This window comes from Micrasema longulum, unplaced genomic scaffold (genome assembly GCF_059751315.1).
Source record: "Micrasema longulum isolate JH-2025_06_02 unplaced genomic scaffold, ASM5975131v1 h1tg000779l, whole genome shotgun sequence".
Lineage (NCBI taxonomy): Eukaryota > Metazoa > Arthropoda > Insecta > Trichoptera > Brachycentridae > Micrasema > Micrasema longulum.
Window position 1 is genome coordinate 730117 of NW_028277972.1, and position 17184 is coordinate 747300.

Genomic DNA, 17184 nt, shown 5'->3' on the forward strand with positions numbered 1-17184 from the left:
GTTGACTCATTTCGTCCCACTTTTAATGGTGCAATTAGTATTTCTGAAATGTTTCTGTTGTTTGTACAAATTTGTACGATGTGGTTACATAAATAAAATGATTTGTTAATAATAGCCCATATAAAAAAATATAAGATCTGTAGCTAAATAATTGGGTACATAATAAGGTTTTTTTCAAATCAAAGAAATATTGAACGCAATTTCACTTTTTACATTATTTTAAAAACCCCATGCATATTATTAGAATCTACATTAAAGCGATATCTTAAAAGTTATGTTTTTTTTACTGTGTCAGAAGCACACACATTTTTAATCATAACTTTGTAATTATATTCTACGAGAAAAATAAGATTCAAGAAATTGAACTAAGCTGGATAAAATTTTGAAACCATTTATTTTTAAAGCAACTTTTTTAGTTGTTAAAAATAGTTTATTTTAATAATTTCAGTTTTCTCTTATTTTTATGATGATTTAATTGGCTCTAGTATTTCAAAATATATTATTTTGGTACTTCGATACATGCATTATATTGTTTAAATGAATGCCTTGTCGGCTTCGTCATGTAATGGTCAGCGCGTTTGCCTACTTACGACCTAAGAGGTCGGGAGTTGGATTCCCGACATAGTTGATATGAAATATTGATTTAAAAGGGTGTTTTCACATTAAAATATTTTGTAGTCCCTGGACTGGTACATGAAGCGTAAAACTAATCACGCTACCTTCATGTGACAAATTCGGTGTACCAATCCAGTGCCTTATGCACCATTAGGGCGAAAAAAGAATGATGATGATGTCGACCAATAAATAAAATGACTCTCTTACAGTCAGTATAAAATATTGCAGCGAGACTTATTTTAGTAATCTTTAAGTTTGGTCATATCACTTTACTAGTTCGGGAATTTCACTGGATACGTTTTCCACAAAGAATGAAATACAAACTCTGTTGGATTATGTATAGGTCGCTGCACAATTCTGCTCCAGAATATGTAAGGGGACCTTTCCACTCCAGATCAACTAGCTGACAGACGTCTTACGCTTAGATCAGATACACCTAAGTCGAAAGGAAAAGTTATTATACTTCTACGCAAACAGCGCACCGAATTCGGCGAACGCGCATTTGCGGCCGTAGGCCCTATGGCATGGAATGCTCTCCTAGAACGAGGCTATGAGAGTGACGTGGTGTTTCGGAAATAACTTTAAAAAATCATTTGAATAAATTCGTAGCATGTGATAACAAAATAAATTGTTTTGCTTAAGTTACAAAATCAAATTAAATTTAATTCTTCATAAAATAATCACTTTGTAAAGCACCCTTGAGATATTATTTTACGAGAATAGCGCTTTATAAGATATCCATCATATTAATAATAATGATGAAATGAATGCCTTTATGCAGATTGTGCCCAGGAAGGTGTCCAAGAAGAAAAAAATACTATTTATTAGTTACCGACCGAAACAAGGTTTTCGGCCGAAACAGACACCGAAACCGAAATTTATTGTAATAAGTACAAAGATTAATTATTAAAGTAATTTTAATGAAACCCTGAACATTCAATACGGAAAGTCTTTATAAAATATTTAAGGTTCATACAGTAGACACTCTTTATAAAATAAATAATATTATACAATTATATAAAAATGAAAAATAAAAGAATTTGAAATGAATAAGTCACTCAGATACCAACATAATATTGAAATTCTTAAATTCCATACAAATCATGGTCAAAATAGCTTTGTCTTCAAAGGTGGAAAAAATTATAATAATCTTCCTAATGAACTAAAAACTATTAAAAATAATATATCAAAAAATTTAAGTCAATCTAAGGAAATTTTTCTAACTCGTGTAAAAACAACAATAAATTTTAATTAGGATAAATGTATTATTGTTTTATGTTTTGTCTTTATATTTCCTATGTTTTTTTTTTCTTTTCATGTACTTGTATTTAAAATTATAAAAACTCTTATAAATAAACAACTACAACAGTGTAAGTTACTCAAGCACAATAGTTAGTCTCTTTTTTTGGAGAGTTTCAGTGATAACATTAACTAGATGTGTAAAAGTAGATATGCTTAGAATTTTACAAAAACATGTACTTTTTCTGTACCGCATATCCTTTTAATAAACGCAAACAAATAACGTAACTGGACGCCATTTTGAGCAATTTACAATTTAGGATTTTTGTATAATCAATAATCATTTAAATTTTTGGAATGAATGTTGTGAATTGCTTTTTGAAGCTGAATAATACACCAGAGTTGGTAAAAACTATTATATTAACTACTTTATGGTAGTTTAAAAAAAACATTTTCAATCATTAAAATAGAATTTAAAACCAGAAGTCTACATAATATAATATATTTGTACCCATGGACGCTGGAGTATTAAAGTTGTACGAATATAATTTGAATTATTATTTCTCTTCATTTACTTTGATAATAATGAAATGAAAATATCCATCTATGGGATAATTTATGTTTTCCCCATTATTTATTGTTGCTGATGTTTAATTATTATGTGGCTGTGAAATTCACTGCTAATTCAAATTATGCTTATTAAAAAAATAACAATGATTTATTTACTATTACCACTACTATCGGGCCATTTTCCTATAGATGTAGACATAGAGGATTAAACGCTACATTTACTTTTGTCATGACCAGATTTTGGTTTTTCTAACCATTCTACGTCTTTCTTGGCCATCCTCGTCCTATGTTACCATTAATTCTAGCCATATATACCTACTTATTTAGTTATTAATATTTTTGTTGTTTTTTAACTCAATATTTGCTCTATTCTACTCTCTTTTAGAGACATTCCAGATATTGGCACTCTCAGAAATGTGTACTTTGCTCAGTTTCAATCCACTAAAACCTATTTAATAGTTGGCTGGGGAGGGGGTGCGCCATTCATCTTAAAGCCTCTCATAATTTCACAGAAATGATTATTGAGAATAATATTCCAGCGCCCTTTAACATACCCGTCAGAAGAGTTGTTTCAATACACGAAGGTACTAGATAAAATTCAAATGTACCTAAAATTAACTCTTACACACTTCTTGTCTAATAATGAGAGATCTCAGCAAAACATTCGTACGAAGTTTTTCTAGAGCAAGAATTATGTCATACCCAAAACCCATTTGACTTTTTCTCAGAAACATCTTTCTTTTATGGATCCGAGAGTATTTAATATTCAGAAAGAGCGCATTAAACTCACAAGGACAGCAACTATTTTTTAAGAAAGGAGTTAAGGACTGGATTTTTCTTAGCGGGAGGGATTTGAGTGGGAAACTCCTTGATGATTTTCCGAATGTTTGAGTTTACTGTTTATCATATTGATGTACCATTTATTTAAAAAAATGTGTATTATTATATTTCTGATCCAATATAATTATATGGGTTCAGAAATATATTCGTATGTCAGTGTTACATCATTTATCATGCCAACTTAACACAGGACTTTAAGTCCCATGGAGCTGGAAGTTACAACTGGTCCAAGAAAAAGAGTGAAAATTTTTCAGGCGTTGCCTCAGTCACATGAATCTTACCAACATTAATAAAGATTTTAGTTCTTGAACAGTACAAAAATCCAGCCAGAAAGGTGAATGTTACGCATCGTGAGCCCTGTAAATGTTTAGATTTCTATATTCTCTTCTCTAAAATTTTCTTTAGTATAATATATTCATCTTGATAACATCTAAGGAAGAGAAATCCGGTCTTTTTCTACAAACATTTATACAAACTCAAAATATTGTTGCCGAAATATTAATTTATTTTTATATAAAACCCGATTGTCCAGTTTTTGCGGTTTTGAAGTTAAAAATGCAGAGATCATAGAAATATGTGGAAATAAAATACCGATGTCCGCTTTCGGCTTAAAAAAGTTTTTTTAAGTATGAGTTAAATCTGAAATTCACTTTATTTTAGTGCAAAAAAAAATCAGTAGTTCTAAACACGCTATTTTTTGTAGAACATTTCGTTTAATGTGATTCAAGTGGTTTTCTTTTTTCAATTTAAATTTTAAATTTTTTATTTTTGAAACCAACACAAGTCATTGTAATAAACGATACATAAAGAATAACAACAAATAAAAATACCAATTATGGGTTTCATATAGGAACAAAAATAGCAAGAAACAAAACGTACAGTTCGCTAGGGGTGAAAGGAAGTGGGATGGGAAAATAGGGAAGAAAGAAAGAAGAAAAAAATACTTAGTTAATATAAAACAATGAAGAAGAAATAAAAGTGCATATTTATACTTTAAGCTACTGATTTGTAAAGGTTTTTTTTACACTAAAACAATTTATAGTACCTGGACTGGAACTTGAAGCGTAAGATTGATCATAATACATGCATATTATAAAAATGGTCGAGAAACGCGAAAATAGAAAAAACCTCACTTTCTCTTTTAAATATCATTACTCTCGACTTGCTTGACTGAAGTTTTCTTTAATTAATTACGCGACTCACTTAGACAAATAAAATTTTGCCTGCTTGAATTCATTATAATTCGATGTTCTGAAGTCATTATCCTTTTCTAACGGTTTCTTTTGCATTACATTATTTTAAGTTTTTGTATTTTTGCTGTTTATTTATGTACTATTCATAACTTTAAATACCTTGCTATCTCTCTTTGAGTTTTATTACGTATCAATATATCTTATTTAGTCACGGTATTTTCGCATTGAAAGTAATGGAAAGTATTGTTTTAAGTATTTTACTCGTCACTTTCCCAGTATTTTAATATTCAATTTAAATTTTAAACCAGCTTTTGGTCTCGTGGTAGTTTTGTGGACTCACGACAACTCAATTTACATTTTTACAGCACAATATACTGAGACGTTTAGGAAATGGTCTAAAAATTAAAATATTTGGGTAAATAATAAGAACTCAAACATTTGTATGTATCGTGGTTTTACAAGTAAAAGTGACTATTTGCCAAAATGACGAAATTGAGATTATTGACATAGTATTAGCATAATGCTTGACTGGTAAAAATGCCAAGTCAATTCGACACTCTAAAAAGAATTTAATTTGTAAAATATTTGACCATTTGATAGAAACTCACAGATTTTCGACAAGTAAAACTGACCAACACACATAGTCACTTTTATCAGTAAATTTAAGATCCAAAGAATTGACCAAGTAACAGTAAGTAAATTTTACTTGTAGGTGATGTCACAGTGAAGAGTTAGTTAAAGTTAGTAGTCAGTAGTTAGTAAGTTTTTATACGTTTTGTATTTGACAGATACGGTTTATTTTTATAAAAATTAATTATTAAAATTTATTCTTTAGATTATTACGTTACACTTCTTAATTATTTGTTCTTTTTCATTTTTTTTGTATGAATGTGTTTATTTTACCTTCATAAATAAATAAAAAAATGGAATATTGAAATAAAATACCTCAAAAACATTATTTAAAGTTATAAAATAAAATAATAAAAATTTTATCTCCCTTAATGAACGAAACAAAAATGATTTTTTGTCAAATTTCATGACAAATTTTACATGTAAAAGTTTTTCAAATATTTTTTTTAAATACAAAAGCGATACTGTTTTTTAATATGTTTATACTTGAAATTAAAGTTGAAAGTACCGTACATTTATTGTAAAATTACCAACCTCCTAAATGAAAATTCTGATCTTTGGGAAGCAATTGAACTCTAGAAAAACACTAAAATGAACATTATTGATTTTGTCACTTTGTCAATTTCTCTTGTATGCCCACGATAATAGACATATATTATTCTGTGTCCACGCAAATGAAGAATATAAAAACACAGGTCCATGTGTAAAATTATTCCATTGCTTCTGGTCACCAGAGCAGAGACGTAATATTATCGCTTGTGTGGCTGTGGAGTAACACGAATCTACATTGGATACAAAGACTTGATATATCTCTCTTATTTTTGTAAATAGCGAAATTGTATTTTTTCAAATCTTTGATATACATTTAAAAAGTAAAATTCTGTAAATGTGCAGGATTTTAATACAAACAAATATTCATCCCTGTTCTTCAAAGAATAATTATTTGAACGAAAGTGAAGCCAATACAACAATCAATATGTTTAACTGTATAAGTGAGAGAATGGAGATATGACTAATAACAAGGAAGACAGAGACGCTGTTTTATGGCCGGTGCTTCAGTCGGTTATTGGCAGTGAGTTGGTGTTTACGCTGGTTTATTTATTATAATAATTATTATTTTAATTATGACCGGCGTGTTTACGAAATTATTCAGCAGTACGCCTCTATATTTTTTTTTCAAATGTCTTAACTTCAGAATATTCCGCCTTTAACTTGATGTTACCGCATTAGAAACGGTATTTCGGCACTGCCTTTTAAGAGTTAATTACTATTCTTTTCATGTTACAAAGATGCTTCAGTTTTGTTTTAGTTGTATCAAAACATAACCTTATTGAATCTTAATTTATTATACAAAATTATGAATAAATGTAAAAAAAAAAACATCAATGCTTTTCATACGAAACAATACATATAAAAAAAATACCAAAGAGGGAGAAACAGTCTCAAAACTCTTTGTAGGTACGTGGATTCAGAAATTTACATTCGTTTACCTACCTGAAGAAATAAAAGAAACAGAACGCCCTTAAATATTAAAAATCAATTAAAAATATGTGTTTTTGATAAACTATGATACAAAATAAAATGGCACTAAAAGTTAGTATTAGTTCTTAAGATGGTATAAACAAACTTAATAATTTTAATAAATTACATAATTATTGTCATCTTTTATATCCGTTTTTGTTTGTAGGCGTCACAAATAAATTGTATTGTGTTGCTTGCGATTCTTAGTAAAATTGGGTGTTTTCTTTGGTTTCAGCTCTTGACACTTTTGGCCATCGGCTGTGTGGCGCTGTGTGCGGGCAAAGAAGTAAAAGAAGATACGAAAAGTAGCAATAACAGTAAAGAAGGAGATAAGAAGACTGACAAGAGAGGGGCTGTAGAGATCCAAACTTCCAATTCTGCTTACATCACACCAACCCCTAGCATCGCCGGTAATTATTGTTAGAACGCATTTTTTCTTATGTAAATTTAAAAAAAATGTTTCACCGCCGTCCAAATACGCAATATAGTTTTTCTGGGTCCATTAGTGTGTCGTTCGTACTTTTCGACGTTTCGGCTGGCATTGCGATGCCCATCATCCAACAGCTATTCTCATCACCAAATACACTCAAACTTCTTTACTATACTTATGTGCGTAGTTAACTCGAATTCGCTTCATTAGTATGGTCCCCTCAGTATAATGTATATATTAATCAAATTAAGAACATTCAAAAGAAATTTATAAGGAGCCTGGAATATCGTTTTGGCAACATTGAAAATGATTACGGCACATCTTTGATTAATTTGAATAAAAAATCACTACAAAAAAGGCGCCTTACATTTGATTTAATTTTTCTTTTTAAAATTCTAAATAATATAGTTGATTCGCCTTATCTTTTACAAAATATTGATTTCCGTTGTCTTCTTCGCTATACCAGATTAAATTCCCTTTTTTATGTCCCAAATTGTAAAAACATTTATACCTCAAATTCATTCATTAGACGTACCTGTAGAAATTATAATGGACTCAGTATTGATGTAGACATTTTTAAACGCACGTTGCATTTATGCAGAAAATTTCTTCATGGGGTCGATTATTTGGGAGAGTTGCTTAATGTGCATCTTGAGTGGTTTATGCTATGTATGTATATGTGCCGCATGTTATGTATATGTTTGTGTGTGTTTTATATGTGCGTTCTTGTGTGTGTGCGTGGATGGCTCAGAGTGTGCATTCGGTATTTTATTTTTATTTTAATTTATTACCTCTGTGGAAAACTCAAACGTAAACAATTTATTTTTATTTTTTGTCACATTTAATGTTTATATCTTTAGCAAAATTTATGAAAACTTAATTGGTATTTTTATGTTTAAAAAATGTTGTTTTTAATACTTATTATGTATGACTATGTTTTCTGAATAAAATAAAATAAAAAAAATAATGAGGTTTAAACTTATTTGTGTACATATCATTTGTAATACAGTTATCATTTGTACCATGTCACAGTCATTGCAAGGTGCAGCTTGTTAATATGAAAACTTTGGAATAATTTAGAATTTTTTTAAGACGTTGCCTAGTAAGCAGGTGTTATAATTCAGTGAGATGAATTACAACAATGTTTTGAGTATGTCCAAATGTTTGTACACATACTGAATTTCACTTTCTTGGGAATTGAATGATAAAAATCACAAAAGTGAACATATGGAAAGAGTTGGGGAAATGTGGATGTTAAAACATAGGATAATTTAGTGAATGTAACAGCGTGTGAATTAGTTACTCAAACCAGCCAATGACAGGTCATAAGCTCTGTAAATTCCTAGACTTCCGTATTCCCGTCTCAAAAATGTTTTTACTCTCACAATAAATTTAGATAAATCTCATCCGCTCCAATAAAGGTTTCAGCTCTAACTTCAAGAAAATTAATAGACGGAAGATTTTAACAAATATATATGCTCAAACATAGGCAGAATTGTTAATTTTAGACAGTGCGTAAAGTAGCCGCTTATACCAGCTAATTAAAAAAAAAAAAAAAAAAAATTTTTTTATTTTATTTTATTCATTTATTATTTACATACAATATTACATTTTATTTATTTTAAGACATTTTTGAATTTTTTTTTTTTTACAGGACTTACCAAGCCAATGAATATGGCTTGTCGGTAAAGATCCTTTACAATTAATCATATGATAGTCCTACATGGTTTTATAATTATAATTACTACTAACTTAGATATAGGGAGCGAAAAAAAGTACATGTAATTGATGCTTTCAAAAAAAATATTTAGAAGATGCAAAAAAAAAGCAAAAAATAAGTGAATGATCACGCAATTTTAAGATAAAAAATAAATAAATACAGAACCGGAGTACCAAAATTTTAAACAGAAGTGTGTACATATTTAATAGGCACAAAGCATTTTATTAAAAACATTATTTATTAACATATCCATATCTATATCTATATCTATATCTATGTCTATATGTATATCTATATCTATATCTATATGTAAGTCTATATTTATATATCATCCTCATCCATATCCATACATATTTATAACCGTACATGCACACATACATATCCATACATACATATATACACATATATACACATACATACATGTAAACATACATATACACACATAAACATCCATGAAAATATTACTTAGTTATAAATTCTATTTAATCTATATCTATATTTACAAATATTCAATTTTTTTAATATATAAAATCCTGATCGAATGGTTGCAAATATTTGCGTTATTATGATTAACCTAAATATTCAGTTTTAAGGGCCATTTTCAAAGTTTTAAATAACTCACTATTAAATAATTAAAATTATGTTGGTGTAGAGTGGCATTCAAAAAACGGACATTTGATCCATGAGTTCGAGACTCTAGCCCCAGAACCACAACCCGATTCATTTATTTATATTATTGTTGTGCACACAGTGCTTTGTTGGTTCAAAACTTGTACTATGAATTTATTTAAAAAAAAACCTTTATATATATCTGACACAACACACATTACGTATACAACACAATTTATGATACAATTTTCAGAACAGGACAGCAAGATGTTAAGACAGTATGTATAACAGGTGACTCTATTTGTGTTGGTGTATTGTTATTGTTGTAAATGTGGAGTGTGAAGTATGGCTTGTGAAGTGATGTGCGTAAAACGTTGTGATTGTATTATATGTAAAGTACATTTAGTATTTTTTGGGTTCGTTTTTTATTTTTTCCAAAAAGAGGCTAAATATTATAATTTTCAATGATTCGCAACTTCTTTTGAGTGATCATAAGCCCTGTTTAAATGCCTAGACATTTTTTCTTCTCTAATAATTTGACATTTTTCTCTATTGTAAGATGTAAACTTTTACTTTTGATTTTTGACAGATTATTTAAAAAATATTTTTCTTTGACAGTATCTCATGGACCTACCGTAATCCCCCTGGGAACTTCATCTCCAGGGATAGTCTATGCTCCTCAAAAACAGATTATAGCTACTGCATCTCCTTCTCAGGTGAGACATTTTGAACTTATACATGCAAACCGTGACCATTTTTTATCCTTAAAAAAATAATTTGAGATCATCGTCAGAGTTTTATTTTAGTAAAAGACATTTAGGGTAAACAATTGCAAACGTATGCATTATTTTATAAATACATGTTTTTAAATTTATTTTAAATTAGAGTTGGTTATATTTTGCATCGCTTATTATCTAAATTCTTACATTTATTGCAAACGGTTTGTTTTTTAAAACTGCTCCAACAATTGCACGAGGATCTGGTGAGAAGTCGGCAAAGAACTTCTCCACATTTGCTTAATAAAGCAGAAACCCCTGAAAACTTGTTCAGGAGAAACCGAACTATTGTTAGACATTAGCAGACGGCAGTTTGTGTCTAATTTTCATTTATTTCAATATTTTTTCTTCTTCAATGGCAGTTCAGTCCAAATCAAGCCTTTGCCTCATTCGTCTTTTGCCTCCAACTCCGCCTGTCCTCAGTAGCCATTTTACAATTTGCAACTTATAGACACTGTGCTGCATCTTGTTTTACGTCATTTCGGGCCTTCCAGTTCTTCTTTTACCCACGGGATGTCCGGTCACAATTTTTTTAGGAACTCGCACATCAGGCGTTCTTTGCACATGTCCAGCTCATCTTAATCTAAGCAGGTTTATGTTTGTCGAGATATTAAGGGCACAACTCGGCATTTTTCCTAAAGCACCAATCTTCTCCATATTTTACGAGACCACAGATTTGGCGGAGAACGCTCTATAAAATATATCCAGTACTTCAGCGGACCTTACTGTCTGTCAGTGCCTAGCTTAAAAAAGCATTTTTAAGAAGGAATAAAAATGTGAAATTCACTTTATTTTAGTGCAAAAAATATCAGTAGTCCTAGATACGGAGGTAAAGTGAAAAGTTCTCGGCCTGATAATAAAAGACTGCGATTTTCAGTTAGAAAAATATTTTATTTTTCTACATAATCTCCTTTGACTCCAACACACCTAGTCCAGCGTTTTTCCAACATCAGTATTCTTTCTCGAAAGTGAGAGTCTAGAAGGCTGTAAAAATATTCATCTACGGCCCTCTCAACTTCTTCGTTGGACGCGAAACGCTTCTTAAAAATAAATTTCTTCAAGTTTGAGAACAGATATAAGTCTAAAGGTGCCAAATCAGGAGAAAAGGAGGGATGGTCAAGCAAATAGTATCCCAAATCCCACAGTATTCCCATCGCCAATGCACCTTTGTGTGCAGGTGCGTTGTCCTGGTAAAAGATGATTTTTTCTTCTTCAAGCCAGGCCTCTTCTCGCATATTTAGGCATCCAGCTGGTCAAGAAGGTTGGAGTAATATTGGCTTGTAATTGTTCTGCCCTTATCAAGGTTTTCAATTAACAGGATCCCTTTCGCATCCCAAAACACACTGGCCATGACCTTTTCGGCAGATGCGATTGACTTTGCTTTCTTTGGTATTTAACAACCAGCTTCCACCCACTGCTTGGACTGCTGTTTCGTTTCTGGCGTGTAGAGGTGGATCCATGTCTCATCCATGGTGACAAATCACTGCACGAAATTGGTTGGATCCTTATTGAATCGGTCCAAACATTGCTGCAGCGGACCTTACTGGATGTGTCAGTGCATTACGTATGTACGCCAATACATTCCTTATAATGGTCTAGTACAAGGTTTTTTTTTACATTTTACATTTTTTTTTTATTTTTTTTTTTTTATCTTCGTTTGACTTAAACACTGGTAGCAAGAATAAATAAGTTCTGTTGCCCGCCGATATTTGTTTCCTTTTGATATATGACTATTACAATCTCACAGGTTCTCTAGGTGTATTTGCTCTAAGCTGAAAAAGGGTTATATTCTATAATACATACGTTCACAGCCATCTTGAGTTTGGTTCTGTTGTTAAGAATTCTCAAAAAATATTTTTTACATAAGAACTAAATAGGATTTAAAATGGATTCCCGAAACTTCTGGATTGTAAACCTCCTTCTTATTTTGACTCAAACGAAGACTCTTCTTACTTTCAAAGTTTGACTTTTGAACTAAACGTAGAAGCATTTCTGATATGTCTTTTTTTTTCTTCCTTTATGTCTACCCGTCTCTTCGTGGATACGTCTCAAAACTGATAAATATAACTCGATAAGTGGTTATAAACCAATATTTACTCACATTTGACCACAAAGTTAATGTTTTGAATAAATGAAATTGTATTTTATATTTTTTGACACTCGTGCATTAATGTACACAAATTTCTACCCTCAATCTCTTACACATATTTACACACATGAGGAAATATAATTTATATATGTTTCATATATTTCTGTAGTCAGTGATTTTATAATCTGAATATTTCATTTTTACAATAATCTGTTTAATCTGTGTTATTACTCTTGTGCTGTGTTAATTTAATACTTTGAAACCTTAATTAAATCTGACAGTTACTTAAAGCATTTTTTACAAGATAATTACTGGAAAATTTTGTTGGGTTTTTTTGAAACATATATTTACTTAATAAGTTATTGTTGTGTATATTTTGAAAATGTGCCATGTTTTAATGTATAGGAAATATATACCAATTGCAAATACATTCTGAAATTCACTTTATTAAAAAAAAAAAAAAGATAAAATATGTAAATTGAAACATATTTTGTCACAGGCTAGTTGATGTTTGACCGTAAATAATGCAAAAAATAATGGAAAGAATCAGGTGCTCTGACAAAAGTCGAACTGTCAAAATGTGATTGCCATTTTAGATGAGATCACGGATTACCTACCTGTCAAAAATAGACGCCATAGAAAATATTTTCTGCAACAAGAAATCAAAACCCGACATTGTTATTTGATTTAGTATGAGAAAAATAAAATAGCAAAGTGCGTGTTTGCTTGAACATACATACGTACTTAACGGGTTAAAACATACAATAAAAATATACTCTTGAATGTTTTCATAAATTGGAAAGCATGTTGAAATTGTATATGAGTATTTATAGCATATTTTTATGATTCTAATTATATAAATGTAAAACAAAAAAGTTTTCATTCGTCATATTTGGGGTTTTTTGGGCCGTTTTATATAATACACGTTTTGAAATTGTTACAAATTAACACTATTTTAAGAATACGGCCATTTCTAAGACTTTTTTAATAGCACACCGAATTTTTTAAGCTCAAGACAAACTAGAGAGCTTTAGTACTGCTAAAGAGAAAAACATAAAAAATGCTTTACGATTTGTCAACGGCTTCTCATTTTATATTCAAAAGAACTGTTAAATGTAAAAAAAGGTTTTTCAAGCATATTTCGCCATTTAAAACATTTTTTCCTATTTTTACAGGTTAATAAAATGTGTTTTCGGTGTTAATTTGTTATACTTTTTACTGTTTATTACTTGTTACCAGTACGCAGTGCGAGATAAATGAAAAACAGTCTTTAAATTTCCATCTAAGTCCACGTCATGATGTAATGGTCAGCGCGTATGCCTAATATTTTTTAGGTCTCAGGTTCGATAACTGACATCTTTTTTTATTTAAAAAGGTACTTTTACAATACAATATTTTATTTTTTGAGACTGATCATCTTACTTTCATGTTACTAATAAATTAATTATCAAGGCACGTTGCGATCGATGTACCGATGAAAAGCCCTATCCACCACTAGGTTGATGCGCTGAGGACCAAAATGAATAAAAAATATATAACTTGTGGTGCTAAGGGCGGTGCATTAACTAGATTTTTATTTGCTTAAGATAGAAAGATGATCAGTTTTACGCTTCAGGTGCTTGTCATATATAATATCAATGATTTTGAAATATACTGTAAAAAACATTTTAAATTATTATTTTACGTCAACCATATTGGGAATTGAACTTGAGACCTTCAAAAGTAGGCAAAAATAATACCTGTGCATTTAGAAAATTAATAGATAAATAGTATCTATTCGTACTAAATATAAAATTTTGTACCTATTTAATTATTCAAGTATCGTTTTAGTAATAAGTGTTAAATCAATGTAAAAGGCAACACATTTAAACCCTGTAATCCTTGTTACCCATACTGTGTGAAGATTTGTAACAATATAATTAAATTTAATATCTAATTTTATTATACAGTAAACAGTATATTCTAAAAATATTAAAAATTGTATTTCTGTAAATAAAGTTCAGAGTATTAAATAAATAAATTTGAGTAAACTAAGGTGATGAAATCTCACTTTCTTGCGTTATTTTTCATATTGCGTAAATTAAAACGTTAGGACATTTTACGAGAAAAGTTGAAAGATATTTTTGACAAAGGCATGTGCTTGTCATTGGGTCGGAAATTTACGACAAGTCCGCCACTCTCCGTGAGTAAAAACCGTAATATGCTTCACAATCATCATAAAAAAATGACGTAAAATACGTCACTAGAATCAATCACGTCACTAATAAAGTGCCTAATACAAGTGGTCATTCGATAACCGTTCTCTTTTACGGCTTATAAAAGTAACGCCCGCACACTTTCAAAGGCCCCGGCTTTCATCGAAAATATTATTAACTAGTCAAAAAAACATTTTGGATAATTTTTTTGACAATCAACTTATTTTTGAAAACTATTGATTGATAAATATACTCGTATGTAAGGAATCTACATATTTGATTGAAAAATATATTAAAAACAAAAAAAAATCAAACTATACTTATAACATAAAAAATCTCCATCTTAGAACTAATTAAAAATATATAAAACAAAAAATGGACCTTTTGGCTAATTCGCATACGCGACAGATACGGGAAATGGGCCGTCACGGCCTCTGACTAAAATAATAATTATTTTGATTATAACTTTGTACAAGCACTTTTTTTTTAAATGTCCGTTCGTGTGATGTATCCGGGGCAGCGTTCGAATTTCACTAATTTATAAATATCTTAACAACTTTGATAAATATTACCATGATTTTTTTAATAATCTTTAAGTTAACCCTATTTTAAGTAAACATATAAGAAAACAAACATACCACATATTTAAGAATGTTGAAATATGTGTTTTAAGGCGAATCCTATAATTTTACGTCTAAAAAAAATTATCAAACATTCTAATTTAAGAAAAAGGAAATTCAAGAGATTGCGTTTTATAATACTATATTCTGATTGGTACATGGTACAATAAGAAAAAAAAATATTTTAGGCGTCAAATAAACCTACAAAAATATTTATTACCAAACATCAAAAGATCACGCGATTTTTTTCGCCATTATGAAATTGTTTAAAAAATGTTAAAAACTTAAAATAACTTAATGATTTCTTAATTTCACCATTTTATTTTAAAACATTATGTTATTTAAACCATAACAATTTAAAACACGATTAAATTAAATAAAAAAATGAGCATAAAATATTATTATGATATAATTTCATTCAAAATGAGCATTCGCGAAAAATGCGGTTTTCATTCGTTTTAATAAGTGGGAAAATAAACTTGAAACCACATTCGCTTCCCGCGCATCCAGTTCAAAAAGAGAAATCCGAATATATTTTAATTTTGAAAACAGGACTTCCCACCGATTTGCCTAGGGCGCATTTCTTTTATACTTCTTTCACAAGCAAAGTGCAATAAACAAATAAAAATGCTTGAAATAAACATTGTTTGTTTAACTCGTGGTGCAGAAATTAGTGTATTTGGTTATTTTAAGTCCTGGGTTTTTTACTAATACTTTTTTACTATTTTTTTTACTAAACAATGCTTTAGGAATGATTTTTTGAATTAATTATTTTTAGTAAAAATTACAAATTGGAGTGAAAAAAATTGCTTGAGATACATAAATAGATCAATTATAGTTCTTACAGGACTTATGTTTACAACCGGCCTTCGTGCGGTTACTAGGGGGGTCTCCGGTCCACTAATAGTTCGGGGTCCCGGACCTTGGTGTTCTGTGCTGTATTTCACCACTGTAGTTGAGCTTCTTGGCCTGTTGTGGTGCGAAAAAAAATTGATGATTTTTTATTCTTTTTAATCCCGTTAAGTTCCGGTTTTTATTTCATTCATTTTTTTAGTAAAATAAATATTCACCTGGTTATAATTTACCCATATATTTGAATTTTGGGATCATTTTTAATGAGTTGTAAATTACTCACTCTTACAAAATGGAAATTCAATTGCGGTGCAGTGGGATTCAAATCACTGATCAGTGAGTCCGCTACACTAGCCACTGGACCACAACTAAAGTACATGGTACATTTACAATATCTTTGTGTAATACATGATTGAGATGTGACACTGTAATCAGTGTACCAATGCTGTGTTCGATGATCCGAGAGGTGTGAATAGGAACACAATTATGATGATGATCTTATTAGCAGCTGAAGTTGCAAACTAATCCGGGTTGTGGTTCGGTGATAGTATTGCGGACTCACGACTCAAATGTCTTGGAATCAAATCCCATTCTGCCATAACTTGACTCCCACTTCTTGAACAAAAGTAACGATTATTTGAAAATTGCCTAAAAATTGAAAAACTTTAGTAAATAACAAGAAATAGAATAAATTAATACAAAAAAAAAATTGCTTTTACAAAATTTAATAGTTAATATAAGATAAAAAAATACAAACTGCATACATATATTTTTCTTTTGGGCTTAAACTGTTTTTCTATTTCCTCAATCTTATTTTTATTAATGGGAAACATATTCGATAACCATATTTGTCGCAAAAAATCGGTTTCTAAGAACATGTATTTGTCTATATAGGAACCGATTGCAACATTAGGCATACTAATATTTCTGGCTTGGCGACCCTTCATATACTGAGCCTACTACTAGTACAAGCAAAATTTGTCAGTGTTCTATGTGCCATTTTGTAAAATAGAAAATGTATACATGCATAAATAAATAAGAAACTAGTGCCCTACACAAATATGAATGTGTATTTCTACGTGTTATTTTTTACAATAGTTTTAATATTAGTTATAAGGTAAAATTTCGTTATCTATATGAAAATATAAAATTATACTGTCGATTCGTATGTTTATTTTCTAAGGGAGGCAAAAATGTCTTAAAAATAATTTGCTTTCATTGCATATGTAAAATGAATGAGATATAGATTTGAGAGCTTTAGGGCAAAACCACGCGGTGGGATTTC

General features: G+C 30.0%; 1 protein-coding gene across 6 annotated transcripts in view; it reads left to right on the plus strand.

The window, feature by feature from the left end:
• LOC148279039 (uncharacterized) overlaps positions 1-17184 on the plus strand; it is a 43521-nt gene that overhangs the window by 2987 nt on the left and 23350 nt on the right. For 4 of the 6 annotated variants that reach the window (XM_088230543.1, XM_088230547.1, XM_088230545.1 and 1 more), the window contains exons 2-3: positions 6844-7027; positions 9986-10083. In XM_088230543.1, the coding sequence (XP_088086669.1) occupies positions 6844-7027; positions 9986-10083 (282 nt within the window). The remainder of the gene's footprint in view (positions 1-6843; positions 7028-9985; positions 10084-17184) is intronic. The other 2 variants (XM_088230549.1, XM_088230546.1) reach the window with 1 other exon arrangement.